Here is an 18,167-nt window from a genome sequence, read left to right as displayed (position 1 = left end):
GAGATAGGGTCTGGGCCTGTCATCCAGGCTGGAATGCAGTGGTGTAATCTTGGCTCATATAACCTCTACCTCCTGGGCTCAAGCCATCCTACCACCACAGCCTCCCCAGTAGCTGGGACTACAAGCTCATGCCACCATGCCCAGCTAATTTTTGTATTTTTTTGTAAAGCGGGGTTTTGCCATGTTGCCTAGGCTGATCTCAAACTCCCGAGCTAAAGCAATCTACCTGCCTTGACCTCCCAAAATGTTGGGATTACAGGCATGAGCCACTGCACACAGCCCTATATTTCTCTTTAAAATATAAACTCTTTGAAGACAAGAATGTCTTATTCTACTTGTGTGATCAGCACGTAGCAAAGTGTCCAGTAGATATGGGTGATCAATAAATACTAGAAGGAATATATGAAATGTTCAGATCTTTCTTCTCAAAGGATTGGTAAACAATGAAATTAAAGATGCTAAGGGAGTTCAGTCTTCCCTAGCCTAACTTGTATCATAAATCCAAGTTTGCTTTAGCCCTGCTTTGCATTTTCCTTTTCTTCAATACTGAGCAGCTTCTCCATCATACGTCCCAGGCATTCATATCCCTTTTACAGCTCCTTGGCAGCCTAGAACTTTTCCCTTTAGTTAAGCCTGTCTTCCTGAGATGGTGCCCAGATTCCATGACTCTCTCTTTCTTGCTATAGTCCCATTAAAACTTCCATTATTTTCACTGCCAGGAGAAAAATATTCAGATAATTTCTCATTAAAGGATTATCCTGTAATAGACCATTTAATGCAATAATTCTCCAGGGTATTTGTATTTTAGAACATGAAGCCCTTAGCCTAAGATAGAGAATGTATTATGATGGCATTTTGGGGTCAGTGTGACAGTGGTATGGTGTGTATATATATTTCCGTAGGTGGGTGAGGGGTTGGTTGGGACTTTCCTTATTCTCTCAGGCCTCATCATAAAGGTGGTCACAAAGTCAAAGTCAGTAAACTCAGGCTTCTCACCATTGGTCATACTAGGAGAGGAAAAAAATCAACAAAGAAAAATAAGAAAGCAGACAGGTTTAAATACAAACGAAAAAACCTTGCTTTTCCCTCAAGGAAAATGACAACAAAAACAAATTGCTTCAGAAAGCAGAGACCAATTTATCGAGCTAGTAAGACAATTAATTACAAATGATTATCACTTTAAAAAATTTGAATGGGTGGAAAGTATAAGAAAATACAAGCCCATGAAACATAAAGAATGTTCACAAGCAGACCAGGTGTGGTGGCTCACGCCTGTAATCCCAACACTTTGGGAGGCTGAGGCTTATGGATCACCTGAGGTCAGGAGTTCGAGACCAGCCTGTCCAACATAGTGAAACCCCATCTCTACTAAAAATATAAAAATTGGCCAGGCGTGGCCACGCGCACCCATAATCCTAGCTACTTGGGAGGCTGAGGCAGGAGAATTGCTTGAACCCAGAAGGTGGAGATTGCAGTGAGCCAAGATTATGCCATTGCACTCCAGTCTGGGCAACAGAATAAGATACCGTCTCGAAAAAAAAAAGAAAAGAAAAGAATGTTTACAGCAGATTCTCCAAAAGACTCCTTTAAATGGCCAACCACTAAAGTGCATTTAAAAGAAAATGCCATTTGAAAAAATTACAGTTATACCTAAGTTTCTACCAGTCCTTTGGGAGGCCAAAGTGGATGAGTCACCTGAGGTCAGGACTTTGAGACTGGCCCAGCCAACATGGTGAAAACCTATCTCTACTAAAAATATAAAAATTAGCTGGGCATATGCCTGTAGTCCCACCTACTTGGGAGGCTAAGGCAGGAGAATCGCTTGATTTGCCTGAGAGGTGGAGGTTGCAGTGAGCCAAGATTGTGCCACTACACTCCAGCCTGGGCAACAGAGTGGGACTCCGTCTCAAAAATAAATAAATGAATAAATAAGTTTCTAGAAACCACCTACTGTGTAAAGTACCTCCCTATGCCTACTAGAGAAATGATATGCAAACTTTCATTGCCATCAATTCATCAGCATTAGAATTTTCCTGGCCAGTTTCCACTCAGGTATTTCTTTCTTTCCCCTCTTTGCATCATTAGAAGATCTTCACATCTGTCTTCATTCCCAGGTTCTGATTTGTTTTATTTGAAGTATTTCGTCAATGTTAACATATGCAAAGCTGGTGCCATACAAATACCCTCATTACACAGATGAGTTAAGCCAAATGAAATTAAATGGTAAATGCTCCAGGAAAACCTATAGATCTGACAAATCCAGGACAGGAGCCAGTCGTTTCTGTGTCTAAATGCTGTGCTTTTGTCACAAGCAGTTTATGCTGCTAGTGCCAACCTGGCTGTCTACATTTGCTCATTATCACCATACCTGGGAACTGAGACCTCATAACCAATAGGTTTAGAAAATATCTGAACCTACCACCTAAACATCTTTCCAGTTCAGCTTCTACACTACTGACATAGTGATCTTCCTAAACTGAAATCTGATCATATTACTCTCCTTTGCCTGAAAGCACCTCACTGGCAGAGAATAATGTTCAAATACCTAGCCTGACATACAAAGTCCTGACTCTACACTGTCCACCTCACCCAAATCATCAGATATATCAAAGTATTTGGTCCCACCATAGAACTCCTCCTCTATCACTGTGCCTTAACCTCCATAGCACCTCTGCTGAAAACCCCCCAGCCCCAACCTACTTGAGGAATCACCTGCACATCTGTCAAGCTACAGTGCTCTGTCTCTTCCCCTATGAAGCCCTTCCTGATACACTTTCTTCCCTCTGAGCTTCAGTTTCTGCATTAACAAAAATGTGGATTATAATTCCCACACCATCCTTTAACTCAAGGATCACATAAAAAATGACTCTGAGGCCGGGCGCAGTGGCTCATGCCTGTAATTCCAGCACTTTGGGAGGCCAAGGCAGGCAGATCACGTGGTTAGGAGTTTGAGACAAGCCTGACCAACATATTGAAACCCTGTCTCTACTAAAAATACAAAAATTAGCTGGGCGTACTGGCACACACCTGAATCCCAGCTACTCAGGAGACTCACTTGAACCCAGGAGGAGGACATTACAGTAAGCCGAGATCTCACCACTGCACTCCAGCCTAGGGAACAGAACGAGACTCTGTCTTAGTAAAATAAAATAATAAAATAAAATAAAATGACTCTGAAAAAGGCAAAACACTATGCAAAGGCCAAGTTATGTTATTATAAAGTAGTTTTTATACAATAAGCCTTTTTTTTGAAACTTAATTATAGTACTTATAATGATTATTATAAAAATAACCATGGCCAGCATGGTGGCTCACACCTGTAATCCCAGCACTTTGGGAGGATGAGGTGGGTGTATCACTTGAGACCAGGAGTTTGAGACCAGCCTGGCCAACATGGTGAAACCCCATCTTTATTAAAAACATAAAAATTAGCTGAGCATGGTGGCACGTGCCTGTAATTCCAGCTACTTTTGAGGCTGAGGCACGAAAATAGCTTGAACCCAGGAGGCAGAGGTTGTAGTGAACCGAGATCAGGCCACTGCACTCCAGCCTGGGTGACAGAGCAAGACTCCATCTCAAAAAAATAAAAACAAAAATAAAATTAACTCTACAAATTAGAGGAATTTCCCTGTTTATTCATTGTTTAAATACAAGCTAAGCTGGAAATGGTGATGAGAACTGTGTTCACTTCAAACACAAATAGATTAAAAGTCGACCCACACAGGGAGGATTAGCATGACCTCTGCCCCACATAATTTCCAGTAATAAAAAACTGCATTTTATTTGCTTGCAAGAATTCTATTCTCATTTCATATTTTTCATTTTATCAACAGAACATTCTTCCTTACAACTCTAATTCGCTCTAGCCAAAGTCTAATTTCCTTAAATGACTTTTGTTCTAGCACTAAAGTCTTTGCTGCTTCTTACCCACCCAATCAGAAGATTGATGTACCCCCACTGTTTCTGGAACACGGCAGCCAGAGTGGGTAACATTTCCTCTGTTCTTAGTCTGTATCAGGCATCTTCTAAATGATCGCTTATGATTATAAAATTTAAATCCCACTATAATTCTCATTTCCTGTCTGCAAAATGGGGATGAGAAAATGGAAACTTAGAAAGGCTAAACCTCTTGTCAAAGTTTAGGGTAAATGCCCCTGAGAGTAGTAACTTGAGCATACCCTTAGAATGAGCTTATACAGCAGATGCACCTGAGTGTGTGTTCCCAGCAAGGGAATCCAGGAGTGGCCAACCCTGAGATTCACTCCTTGTATAAGAGCAACATCTGAGTCCCAGACCCATCTGGTAGAACAAGAGCCATACAGGGGTTTGAGTCCTGAGTTTGGGGTTAGATGTGTAACTACCCGAGGAGATTTTCCTGCCTTCTGTACAAAGAAAGAATACAGCATTACAGTACAGAAAAAGTTTATAGACACGAGGCAGCCAAGCCACATGGGAGATGGAGTTAGTATTTAAATCAAAGTTGGTAGTTTAGGAGTTTTTCAAAGGCAATTTAGGGGAAGGGTGGGGGTGGATGGGGTTGCTGTTGATTGGTTGGGGTAGAGATGAAATCATAGGGAGTTGAAGCTGTCCTCCTGTACAATGAATTGCTTATTGGTGAGGCCACAGGAGTGGGATTGGTGGGTCCAGGTAGAGCCATGGGTGTCAAATATACAAAAAAAACCTGAAAAGATATCTCAAAAGGCCAACCTACAATAGTAGTGTTATCTACAGGAATGGCTGGCAGTCTATGTCCATTTCTTATCAGAATCAGGCTCCTTTCCACCCCCTAGCCTGATGGCCACTCATTAGCTTTGAGAAGGTGTTTGAGTTTGGGGAAAGGGCTATTATCATTTAAACTATAACGTATATGTCTTCTAAAGGTAACAGCCCCAAAGCCCAGGAATGAATAAGGCAGCTTACAAACTATAGGCAAGAGGGGCAGGTGGGCTAGATCAGATCTCCCTCACTATTATAATTTTGTGCACATTTTAAACTGATGGGCAAACTACAACAAAAAAATTCAGAGCTCAAATGATTAATCTGCACTGTAGGGTTAAGTAGAGTCCTCTAAAGCTCTCTATCTTCCTCTCTTTTCTTCTGCCTGCTTTAAATCTGCTGTTACTCAGCTGCTAGTGCTGAGATGAGACTCATTATTTACGGTCTAACTAGAATGTAAACACTGGAAACTCATTTAAACTTAAAAAAAAGTAAGAGATTTTGTTAAACCAAACAACCTAGAATTTTTAAATCTCCCTTAAAGTTGATGGAAATAAATCCAGCACCTCTTTTAAATCTTATTATGTTTTTTCTTTTAGAGACAGTTTCAGTTTGTCACCCAGGCTGGGGTGCAGAGCCCCGATCTCAGCTCACTACAACCTCTGCCTTCCACGTTTAGGCGATTCTCCTGCCTCAGCCTCCTGAGTAGCTGGGACTACAGGTGTGTGTCACCACAGCCAGCTAATTTTTGTATTTTTTTAAGTAGAGATGGGGTTTCACTGTTTTGGCCAGGCTGGTTTTGAACTCCTGACCTCAGGTGATCAGCCACCATGCCTGGCCCTTAAACCTGACTCTTATTATTCAATTCTACTGTAAGCCCTCAATAATTGTCCAACTTCCTCTCTTGAGGAGCTTCACTCTCTTGGTATGAATCCTTTTATAAGAGATAGTACATGATTGCTATTTGCAAGGGGACCTCCAAAATTATTGCCCAGAGTAAATTTCTTTATTTTTGTCCTAATAATGCTATTTACCCCCACACCATAACATTGATAGGCTGAGGTACTAAGTACTAGGTGTTTGCTTTTTTCATACTCTTTACAGCATTTCTTCTTTCCTGTCTCCCTGAGTTTACTGTATATTGTCATTTTCCTTAAATATACTTCTGTGAGGCCAGGCACGGTGGCTCACACCTGTAATCCCAGCACTGTGGGAGGCCAAGGCAGGCAGATCACCAGAGGTTGAGATTTCAAGACCAGCCTGATCAATATGGAGAAACTCCACCTCTACTAAAATACAAAATTAGCCAGGCTGGTGGCACATGCCTGTGATCCCAGCAACTCGGGAGGCTGAGGCAGGAGAATCTCTTGAAACCAGGAGGCAGAGGCTGCAGTGAGCCGAGATCATGCCATTGCACTCCAGCCTGGGCAGCAAGAGTCAAACTCTGTCTCCATGATAATAATATTTATTTATATATATTTCTGTGTTTATTCTGTCTATCATGGCTAACTATTGTTTCCATGGCTGCACCAGGCACCCACTCTAACCAGTAGTATCTCAGGTTGCTAACACAACACACAGCACTAACCGCTGGATATCCTCACCTAGGCAGTCACTTGAGAATGACATTACACTCCTAGCAGTCCCACTACCTATGAAAGAAATTGCTAACACACAAGCCCCATACTCTGGATTCAACTACACCATATACATGCACACCAAAAATACAGGTTGATGAGGTAAACCTAGGCCAATTGATCCCTTATGGCAATCTTCCATGTTGACCAATCAAATAGGGAGGGCACCAGAGATGGCTTATAAGGCTAGAAATTCCAAGGAGTCTAGCCCTTTCCCAGAGACTTTCACACATAAGCCCATTGCTATTCACTCTCAGTTATAATCAAACAAACCAGAATGGAAGCCATACAATGACGCTAACAACTTCACTGTGGACCTCCTCAGTTTTTCTCTGTGGTGAGGAAACAACAAAGTTAATGTCAGAAAGATTGATAACCATTCCTTTATGCGTATATATAGCTCAGCAACCAGGATGGAATATATAGAAATGGAAGCCTTCTGGCCAACATGGTGAAACCCTGTCTCTACTAAAAATACAAAAATTAGCCAGGTGTGGTGGCACACGCCTGTGTTTCCAGCTACTCGGGTGGTTGAGGCAGAAGAATCGCTTGAACCCAGGAGGCAGAGATTGCAGTAAGCCGAGATTGCACCACTGTGCTCCAGCCTGGTGAGAGCAAGAGTCCGTCTCAAAAGAAAAAAAAAATTGGAAGTCAAAAGTGGACTACTTCTCAACTTCACTAATACATCTACATCCTTTCCTCAATTTTCTCTTATCCCATTAATATTCAAAAACCTTACCTGTCAGGCCCACATTCACATAACACTACAAGTCAAAATTTTACCCCCTTATGTATGGAAAACTATGTTTTGGGTCACCACCCATTCACATTTAATCCCAGGGGACCATGGGATCCCTCTATTTATGCAAATCATACTGGAATCTAATCACACCTATGCCTGGTTATGAGGCTCCTCTTCAGGAGTTTCATTGAAAGAAACTGGGTTCCTCTTTTCATACAGATCTAACATATTTCTAGCCTTGTCTGTTAAGTGAAAAGGCACTTGCACTATAGTTGCAGCAATATCTGTAGTGCGTATATATAACTCCTCAGACTTTGTAACCTTTGGCCAAGTTCCAAACTTAAAATCCTTCTTACGTTGGTCCCTCCAAAGGGCATCAGAAGCAGTACTTAGTCAATCTCCCATCATTTGGCATCCTCGCCAATAATAATCCTGTCATGGAGAAAAATGGCCTAGGACATTCTGTAGCCCTTGCAATCTTTTGGTTTGCAGATATACCCATGCTTAAGTACAGTGTTCATACTCTCACCATCCCGGTCCAGCAGTCTTGGGAAGCTACAGTTACAGCCATCAAGGACCAACAGCAGGCCCTAAACTCATTGGCAGGGGATGTTTTGCAGAACCAACATGTGTTGGATGTGCTTACTGCTGATGCAGGAGGCACCTGTATGCCATTAAACAAAATTTGCTGCTTTCACATCAGTACCTCAGGTCAGGTAGACGAAAGTTTAGAAAAGGTAACAGGGACCATAAACATATTAAAGGGCCTTCAAAAGGGAGTTCCTCAAAATTCTTTTTTAGCACAACTATTTCCGAGCTTCTCCAGTTACATTTCGCCATGGGTTGCTCAACTTCTTCTGCCTATAATAAAGTCATATTAATTTGTTTATTTGCATCGTGAATTGTTAATACTATATCTTATTTTGTGTTTTCTAGGATACGACAATTTCAAACCAAAATAGTACTACAGCAAAGCATCAGCCACTAAGAGAACTCTATAACCTTCCTTTGAATGCAGCAGAATAAAGTTTTCGGCTACAAATGCTGTTCCCCAATAGTCTCATAGCAACCCTGCCCAATTTAAGTCCCAACTCAGGGATTTAGGCCCAAATAACCTCCCAAATGACTAACAATCTTAGGTAGGGCCAACTCTACACCCTCGGTCAGCCAGAAGTAGTTGGAAGTTGAGACCTTCAACCACATGCCAAAGATTTATCATTGTTACTCTGTCGGGATGTGCAGAGTCCCAATTTGGGAAAAGGAGTCAGGCTGGCAGGACCAGAAGAAAGCAAAAAGAAAGCAGATAGATAAGCTATAAGTCTGCCATTCTTCATGGTCTAGGACACATAACCGTCATGTGTAAGTAACTCACAATCTTCCTGTGCCCAGCTATCATCAGACCCTTAGCTGATAGAAAAATGCAAGTTAGCTCACTGCAACCTTGGCGTTATCTGTACTGCACAAAGTCCTCTTTAAGCACAGAGCACAAGCACCATCCTATAAAATCCCTAGCAAGCTTTTGTCCCTTTGCAGTCAGCTCCCCTTTTGCTGACCTGCCTGTTGCACCCCTGCAATGCACTTTCCTGCTTTCTCAAATAAACGTGCCTTTCTTTACCTACAACTGTCTTGGTAAGTTCTTCTTACTGCCTGCACCACTGGCGCCAGATAGTTGCTGATCACCTGTGACACTCATTACATTAAATGTGGTTTCCTGGACTGGATCCTGGGAGAGTAAAAAAGACAGTGGACAGCTGATGAAGTTTGAACAATCCTTCAGTTTAGTCAGTACTAATACACTAATACTAATTTCTTTGTTTTGACAAATGTATGATGGTTATAGAAGATGTTAACATTAGGGGGAACTGGGTGAAATGTATACAGAACTCTTTGTACTTTGCAACTTGCTTGTAAATCAAAATATGTTTTAAAATGAAAAATTTATTTTGAGGAGCTCAATTTAATTATTTTGAGATTACTTGACTGTGCCTATTGAATCAATCTATTGTACAATTTAAATAAATTTAGTTATTTTAAAATGTTTCTAAAATGATTACTGAATTCATTAGTGAAAAGAAAACACCTATTTGTGTTTATAAACAAAAGTCAGGTTTTGAATTTGATATTAAACAATATCTTTTTGGCTGGGTGCAGTGGCTCATGCCTGTAATCCCAGCACTTTGGAAGGCTGAGGTGGGTGGACCACAAGGTCAGGAGTTCAAGACCAGCCTGGCCAACATAGTGAAACCCTGTCTCTACTAAAAATATAAAAACTAGCCGGCCGTGGTGGCAGGCACCTGTAGTCCCAGCTACTCAGGAGGCTGAGTTAGAAGAATTGCTTGAACTCAGGAGGCAGAGATTGTGATGAGCTGAGATCCCACCACTGCATTCCAGCGTGGGCAACAGAATGAGAGTCCTTCTCAAAACAAACAAACAAACAAAACCCAACAATATCTTTTCAGAAAAAGAGATAAATGTTGGTTGGGAATGAGTTACAAAGTCCCATCTTGCCAATAAGGTGACCAAAACTTGGTATTCTCATTGAGAAAAACAAGAAACATTATAGTTAGCCAATGATATGACATGCCTAAATATATCTTCCTTTCTGGCCTTCTGAGCATTCCTAAATCCCATGTGTCACAGTCTGGCACATATGCTCAAAGCCACAGAGAGAAAGTAAAACAATGACAAATTATGTAAATAACTTAGCCATAACTATACCACCATAGACAGAGCTCAATAATACCACCAAAGATAGAACCATTTTATATTACAGGGATTATTTTCCAAACAGCCCTGGCAGAGTAGACCTGTGAACATGTTGCCCCAGAGTGCCTGGCTCTTTCCTCAGATCGAGGAACAAATGAGAAAATGACCAGTGTTGTAGTCAATGTGATATAGTCATCTGAACATTCTTCTCAGATTTTGAACATCTGTGCCTTCAATGAGATGCTATTGTTTAAAGACTCTTGTTTTGGGAGGATTTTTTTTAAAAATCACAACTATCTTGTTGCCCAAGCAGATCTCACTGGCTCTACCAGTCACGGCCAGCTCCTTCTCAAGAAGGTAGGCCCCTGAGCTTGCCTGACTGGCAGAAGCAGCGCTGGGCTGTGACTGCAGGTGAGCAGTGGTGGCTCACTTCTGTTTTGTTCTGCTCAGTGAGAGTCTGCAAATGAGTTCTGGTAAATGACGAGATGTGGTTCTTCTCACCTTCGGTGGTCTCCATCTTTAAAACTGAGTGGCACAAGGCCAGGAACGGACGTTCTTAAAGTTCCAGAAGTTACTCTAGCACTGAAGGTTTCCTGAGGAAAAGTAACCACCATGCCTTCCACTGGTGGGCTTGAACAAGAAGCAGGAGAGAAAGTAAGGAGAGGCAAATAGAAGCAATAGAAAGTTTAGCACAGAAGTTAAGAAAGGGCCTGGCCAATTCCAGTTACTAAGGTCTTGAATAAACAAACAGAAGAAATGCCAATACTGGTTTACTAAGTTATGGTATGTTTTAGATCTTTAATCAATGAAGCTGCATGTGAACATATTTCTAATCTGTCAAGGTAGGTCTCATTTTGAAATAGCATTAAGAGTCTAATTTAAATCTTTGTGAATATAAAGCTCAAGCTAAATAGTCCTCCTATTCACTATTCCATCCCCAGGTGCCTATCCAGAAGGCCTCGACAGAACGAGAGTAGAAGCTTAGAAAAACGGGCTAAAGAGACAAAAAGAAAAGTATTGAGAGGAAGGTACAGAAATAGTAGAAAAAAGAGAGAGAAGAAGCTGGAAGACAGGGAGCACCGCCCATAGTGGTATCAGATGCGACTGGTAGCAATGCATGATCAGCTTCCACTCACCTAGCCCTAAGGGGTACCTACGATGCCTTCTTGCTTAGTAGGAGAAATCTGCCACCATCCATTAGGTGCTCACCGAGGACTGACCGTGCTGCGAACTGAGGAACGGGAGCCAAGATAAAAATTAAAAGATTGTCTCTGTCTGCATGGGAAATGAAATGTATTCTTTGCACACTCTGGACAGTAAACAAGGAGATAAATTGGTCTCGAAAGAGAAAGGGTTCGCTTACTAGCAGGATGTTCAATAACAGTTGTCAACTATGACGGAATAACCTCAGTGGCAAGTAACCTGCTAAATCATATTCGTGCTTGGAAATTCAGGTAAGTACTTGGAAGCTGGTTTTTCATATACACGAATATGCCGCATTCCAGCTGTCCAGGAACTTTCCAGGTATTGAGGAAGTGAGCGAGGAGATCACATTACCTTGGGGGCTCCTATAACTGGGTGCCAGGAGGAAAATACCTTTAAGCCCAATCTTAAAGGTGTCAGCTTCTTGAAGAAAGATACCAACGGTGACAGACCAGGTAGAAGAGGTGAAAGTGTAGGTCACCGAGGGCCTGTCCGGCCACGCCTCTATTTTTAGGTACAACCTTTCTTCATCTTTCAACCACAGCTGCGATGATGACTTTGAAAATTAACCTAACTTGTGTAGGAATGTTTGGTGATTCGCACTTCCCAGGTGCCCTGCAGCATGGTCGCCATAAGTCTGTTGTTCCCTAGTAACTTTCCACCATTTTAATCAAAGGCCCCTAACACATGCCTTGAAACACGGCTACATCTGTGCCAATACATTATAAATTCATATAAAAGTTGAGATCTGTGAAGGAAAACAGGGGAAGGAGAGGTTGGTTGCCTTGGCTGTAGTGAGCTCAGGTGTGGTGAGCTCGGGGGTCACTGAGGGTTTCTCTGAGGACAGCGCTGGCGCCCCCCAGGCCAGAGCGCTCTGCAGCCAGGCGGGGCCGGAAGCGCGGCGCAGGCCTGAGGAGCACACGCGTGCGCGGGGAGTGACCGAGCGCCAAGGTCTGGATCGCAGAGAAGGGGGCGCGGCGCAAGCAGCATGGCGCCCAACGTCTACTTGGTTCGCCAGCGGATCAGTCGACTAGGCCAGGTGCGGCCTGAGGAGGAGCCTCCCTGTCCCCGCCCCGGCCCGCCCCTCGCCTCCCTGTCCCCGCCCCGGCCCGCTCCTCGCCTCCCCAGCCGCCCCTCTCCGTCTCCGCCCCAGCGCCTCAGCCTGCGGCTCAACCGCCGCCGCCCCGCCCCGCCCCGCCCCGCAGCCGCCCGGGCCCGCCTCCGAGCCCGGCCCGAGCGCGCGCGCTCCCCGCCCGCCCTTCCGCGCCGCCCAGCTGCTCCGGTCTTGTCGGTCCCTTCCTTCTCCGCCCCGTTGTCCTAACTTTCTCTCCCTCCTTCCCTCAGAGGATGTCCGGCTTCCAAATCAACCTCAACCCGCTCAAGGAGCCGCTCGGCTTCATCAAGGTCCTCGAGTGGGTGAGTGCAGCCGGCGCCGGCCAAGCTAGCTGCGGCTCTGTGCGGCGCCTCGGCGGGGAGACGGGATTGCGAGCCGGGACGCAGCCCTGCTCTGGGGCCTTTGAGGCCGCCGCCCCGGGACCGGAGTGGACGTCTAGGAGGGCAGGGAGGCCGCGGCCTGGGCCCGCGCGGGGCGGAGACGCCGCGGCAGGCGTCGAATCACGAGTTCCTCGACCGCCTGGCTCCTAGGGGAGCCGCCCTCCCACGCCGGAGCTCTCCTCTGAGTGCCCCCGTGAAGTGAGAGTTCAAATTTCCCCTTGGCTCCACTGTGTCCCGCAGAGGAAGGGAAAACTTCCTGCTGCGGTCTAACCGAACCCGGCGGCCGGCGACGCTCTCTGCGGAGAGGCTCAGCGGCTGCGTCGCTGCCGGTACCCACTCGCGGTCCGGCTCCCTGGGTAGCCGATTTTGTCTTGGAGACGTGATTTGGCTAGCATTCCGTTCTTGTTTTTCAGATGGGCTCCTAGTTAAAAATAGTAAAAAATAAACTGTGGGCCAGGGAAACGAAGGAAAGGCCTTTTAACAAAACGCATCGAGTCAGTTCGGTTCACTAACACGTTAGGAATGGACATCGTGTTTGTTTTGGGTATTTCCAAGCAACATCCTGCTTAGAAAGTCAGCTTTTAGTCCTTTCCTGAGAACACTCACAATCATTAACATCAAGGAACACTTATTAATTCGACCTTGGCAATGATCAGTCACTTGGAGGAGTTGGTGAATATACCAGGCACTGCAGGCTTCTTTCGAACTTCGTGGCCCAGTACGTATTTGTACAGGCAAGTTGTGTTTATAGACAGCAACATTTGCATCCATAGCTTTTTCACCTTTTAGTGATGGAGTGGTGAAGAAGAACTTGTAATTCCCTGTTTTAAATAACCTAGCGAGGATGTTTTTAAAAGCAACATAGAAACGCGGTTTCTCCGATGGGTAGCTAATGTGATTTCCTACTTGGACCACTGTCACTGCCCATTCACTGAACGTTGTGTGTGTTTTCTGAAAACTGAAGTGGTGATGACTTCACACAAATGTCTGCTTTAAAGACGCATATGTACTTGAGTTTTTTAAACCTAAGTCCATTATTTAAGCATTTCAAAATTGCAAGAGGAAAATCGCAACGAGGCTAATCAAATATAAACGTTAAGACAGTCTTATATCTAGTAAATTTAGTCTCACCGAGGATTATAATTAAATTTATAACTAGCAATTTAGACTTCCACTTAAATGAAGAGGCAGTTGTTTACATCTGTGCTTATATTATTTGTCAAGTTTTTAAACAACTATAGACTTAGTTTTTTTTCTTAACATTTCAAGCACTAGTGATAATTCATATTCTGAAGTATTTTGAAAAAATATCCCTTTTTAAGCGCCTTACGGAAATACCACTTTCAGTTTGAACAGCTTGTTACTACACAGGAGAGCCTTTAATGAAAAGACTTCCCATTGTTAATGGTGTGGTAAATATTTATCCGATAAATATTTGACTATTTTATACCAGTATACCAAGATGAATAAAACATGGTCTTTTCCTCATGATCTATTAAGGATGAAGGGCATGAAAATGCCAAGTAATAAACTATAATAAAGGTGTATGCAAAGAATAGTAGATGAAATGAGGAAGAGATCATTTGCTTGGAGGTACTAGGGAGGACTTCATAGATAAAAGACCACTTGAAGGACGGGTACTGGTTTACTTGGGGAGTGGCCTTCTAGGCAGAAGGAATCTTATATTCAGGGTTAGGAAATGTTGAAGCAGCATAACCCTGTGTGAGAACTTAAAGTAATTGGAGGTTGGTTGGAATATATACTGGATGAGAAAGTATGGTTTGAGATTATTCTGAGAAGATTTCAAAGAGCTTGGCTGCTTCTAGGGTTAATCTTTGGAAATCTGGGTCCTTTCCTTAGGAAAATGCCTATGTACAGGGCACAGAATGTTGGAATGTTTATTGCATCATTTCCACTCAAGCCCAGAATCCCTGCCTTAGATGATAGAAACTTACTCAAAGCTTTAAACAAGTCAACAATATGATTAGATTTACCTTTTAGAAATTTTCATTTTATTAGCAGTGTAGAGGATGGATTGGAAAGGTCAGAATTGGAGGAAGGGAAATCTGTTGATTGAGGAATTATGAGGGCCTAAACTTAATTTCAGCAGGACTAAAGGGATTGACAAAAGGGATTTACAAATTAGAATATATTTGGAAGGTAAAGAAGAGGGAGGACCCTAAGATGATTTAGATCTTTCTGACTTGGTTGCCATTAGCATCTTATTCAAGGTATGTCATTAAGAGTAGGAGGAGCAGACTTTTGTGGAAGGTCGAATAAGGTTTCGGATGGATTGAGTTTGTGGTCTCTTTAGATCTTTTGGAAGTATCCTATCGGATACAGTTGTATATATAGATCGAGAATTTAAAATATGTTTGGGCTGCAGATTCAGCCTCTGTCTGCCTGCAGAGGAGAGAAGGAATGGTTAGGCAATGGAGAGAAATAATGCTTTGGCATCACTATTAGAATGTCAAGAAAAGAGAGCCCCAAAACATTAGGTGCAAAATGGTTAAGTAAACTAAGGACCAAAATGTGTCCCTTGCTTTTACTAATCAGACTATTGATAGCTTTAGCAAGAGCAGTTTTAGTAAAATCAAAAAGCCAGATTGTAGTAGGCTGAATGAATGTGTGATAAGAAAGTGAAGACAGTGAGCATAAACAGCTATTTGTTAAGATCAGAGAAATTTGGTGGTTAACAAAGGGGGACTAGTTCAGCTTACAACTCTTGCTTAAATGCTTTCTCTGGAGACAACCATTGTATTTGGTATGCAGCAAAACTCTCTATTTGCGTGTCCCATTTTATCATACTATTAAGAGAACACAAGGGTCAACATTTAATTAAATTTTTACTGCTTCATCAGATGTTCTGTTTTTTTTTTTTTTTTTTTTTTTTTTGAGATGGAGTCTCGCTCTGTCACCAGGCTGGAGTGCAGTGGCATGATCTCTGCAACCCCTGCCTCCCAGGTTCAAGCAGTTCTGTCTCAGCCTCTCCAAGTAGCTGGGATTACAGACCTGCGCCACCACACCCGGCTAATTTTTGTATTTTTAGTAGAGCCGGGGTTTCACCATGCTGGCAGGATGGTCTCAACCTCCTGACCTCATGATCCGCCTGCCTCAGCCTCCCAAAGTGCTGGGATTACAGGCGTGTGCCACTGCACCCAGCCTCATCAGACATTCTTAAGTAAAACTGGTGTGTGTTTTTTGTTCTGTTTTTTTTTTTTTAACTGCAAGTGTGTGGCAGTGAAATAGAGTTTGGTATTCTTGCCCAACAGTTTTTCCTACCAGTGTATCTGCTTCATCAGTACAAATGTCAACACAGTGTAAAAGGCAAATAATGTCTTAGTATTGTTATGAAAATGTTTTACCTTCATGAACTCCTGAAAGAGCCTTGGGAGCTTTCAGGGGTCCACAGACCACACATTAAGAGTTGATGAGATAAACATCACTGGGGACCAGAAACAGAACAGAAAATATGGCAGGGAGAAGGACTATTCCCAAATTTGGTAACTATTAATAAATCTGGAGAAAGTTGAATCGACTGTCTGAATTTATGACTGACTTAGAGCTGAGAACTTAAAAGTGTAGAAATAGAACCCGGGAGGCGGTGGTTGCAGTGAGCTGAGATTGTGCCACTGCACTCCAGCTGGATAACAGAGCGAGACTCCATCTCAAAAAAAAAAGTGTAGAAATAAAGAGATATATATAGCCACTCAAGACCTGGACCAATCTACCTGCAGGCTTAAGGTCTAGATCTGTGATAACTTGAATTCACTTATGTTGTAGGTTAGGGGGTTCCATCATAAGGTGTGGTGTTTGTGGACTAGGGGACTCAGAAGACCAAGCAGAAATGACCATGACCATAAAGCCACTAGACTGGGATAGAAGCAGGGGGGCACAGTCAAGTTGAACATACATCAAACATCCTAAAACACATGAAGACAACTTAACTTTTACTTAAAAACTCAAATTACATCGCAACAACGCTATCAGTTTTCCACAAAGTGACAGGCTTACTTCAAGACAGCCAGCCAGATCAACAATCCATATACTGATTCACTCTAAAAGACATGAAAATAGAAGAGCAATTGGAAAATGGTATGTATGTATGTGTTTATTTATTTATTTAGAGACAGATTCTCTCTCTGTTGCCCAGGTTGGAGTGCAGTGGCATGGTCTCGGCTTACTGCAACCTCCTCCTCCCAGGTTCCATCAATTCTCCTGCCTTAGCCTCCCGAGTAGCTGTAATTACAGGTATCTGCCACCAGACCTAGCTAATTTTTCTGATTTTAGTAGAGACAGGGTTTCACCTGGTCTCAAACTCCTGACCTCAGACAATCCATCTACCTCAGCCTCCCAAAGTGCTGAGATTATAGGCGTGAGCCACATTGCACTTGGCCGTAATCCAAATTTTTAAGGGTTATAGAATTATCTTGGCAGGCTATTTAGAATTTTCTACTATTGCACATTAGAAGCAAAGGGAGATAGGAGTGAAACTGAAGCACTTTTCAACTGACTCTTTGCCCAGTGAAATAAACTGAAATATCAGCATCAAAAACAATACTTGTTTTTTTGATACAGCCTCACTCTGTCACCAGGCTGGAGTGCAGTGGCCTGATCTTGACTTACTGCAACCTCTGCCTCCCAAATAGCTGGGACTAAAGGTGCAAGCCACCATGCCCAGCTAATTTTTGTATTTTTAGTAGAGACAGGGTTTCACCACGTCGGCCAGGATGGTCTCAATCTCCTGACCTCACAATCCACCCACTTAAGCCTCCCAAAGTACTGAGATTACAAGCATGAGCCACCATGCCTGGTCAAAAAACAATATATTTTTTTAAATTAACAACTTTAGTAAACATTTCAGACTTTGACTCATAAAAATCAATACCTTGGGCTGGGCGCAGTGGCTCATGTCTGTAATCCCAGCACTTTGGGAGGCCAAAGTGGGCAGATCACCTGAGGCCAGGAGTTCAAGACCAGCCTGACCAACATGGAGTAACCTGTCCCTACGAAAAATACATTAGCTGGGTGTGGTGGCACATGCCTGTAATCCCAGCTACTCAGGAGGCTACTTAGGAGAATTGCTTGAACCCAGGAGGCGGAGGTTGCAGTGAGCCAAGATTGTGCCACTGCAAGCCAGCCTGGCAACAAGAGCAAAACTCCATCTTGAAAAAAAAAAGCAATACCTTAGGCATCTAATCTTTTGATTGTAAAGGCAAATGTGTTATTGTAGTTCATTTTAAGTACTGAATGCTCATTTGATTTAGTAAAACCAGTATACATTTGTTTTGCATGTAAACACTCATATATAATATATTTTTATATCTATTTTTGAATATTTCAGTCATGTCACTTTGATAAACTAAACCTTGGACAGAAAGAGATTTTAAGTAGATGATTTCAGATTAAGGATGGAACTAAAGCAGTGAGGATCCTGCAACTAGAAACATATAAACAACACTCATAAACCAGGTGAATACTTATATTCTCTAGTAGAATCCTCAGAATGAGCATGGCCTAGCAATAGGAGTTAGGTCTCCAAACTATTTTTAAATTTTGTTTATTTATTTATTTATTTCGAGACAGGGTCTCACTCTCACCCAAGCTGCAGTGCAGAGGCAGGATCACGACTAATTGCAGCCTTGACTTCCCCAGGCTAAAGCCTTCCT

The 18,167-nt window shown here is 42.9% G+C and overlaps 1 protein-coding gene and 1 long non-coding RNA gene across 4 annotated transcripts in view; one reads left to right on the top strand and one right to left on the bottom strand.

The window, feature by feature from the left end:
- Window positions 1-4,495: 4,495 nt before the first annotated feature.
- LOC144578393 (uncharacterized) lies at window positions 4,496-12,036 on the bottom strand. The gene is made up of 2 exons (XR_013524072.1): window positions 8,711-12,036; window positions 4,496-7,956 (listed from the first exon to the last, which is right to left on the bottom strand). It is a non-coding gene; the product is annotated as an uncharacterized LOC144578393 (long non-coding RNA).
- The window catches only part of SYPL1 (synaptophysin like 1), a 23,522-nt gene continuing 17,314 nt past the window's right edge, over window positions 11,960-18,167 (top strand). For 2 of the 3 annotated variants that reach the window (XM_035254069.3, XM_035254068.3), the window contains exons 1-2: window positions 11,960-12,043; window positions 12,349-12,420. In XM_035254069.3, the coding sequence (XP_035109960.1) occupies window positions 11,993-12,043; window positions 12,349-12,420 (123 nt within the window). In that variant the 5' untranslated portion in view covers window positions 11,960-11,992. Of the gene's footprint in view, window positions 12,044-12,348; window positions 12,421-13,154; window positions 13,233-18,167 lie in introns of all 3 variants that reach the window. The other variant, XM_078343123.1, reaches the window with a different exon arrangement.

This window comes from Callithrix jacchus, chromosome 11, assembly GCF_049354715.1.
Source record: "Callithrix jacchus isolate 240 chromosome 11, calJac240_pri, whole genome shotgun sequence".
NCBI classification, from domain to species: domain Eukaryota; kingdom Metazoa; phylum Chordata; class Mammalia; order Primates; family Cebidae; genus Callithrix; species Callithrix jacchus.
The sequence above is the reverse complement of the archived record's forward strand: the minus strand, read 5'-3'. Positions and strand labels throughout refer to the sequence as shown.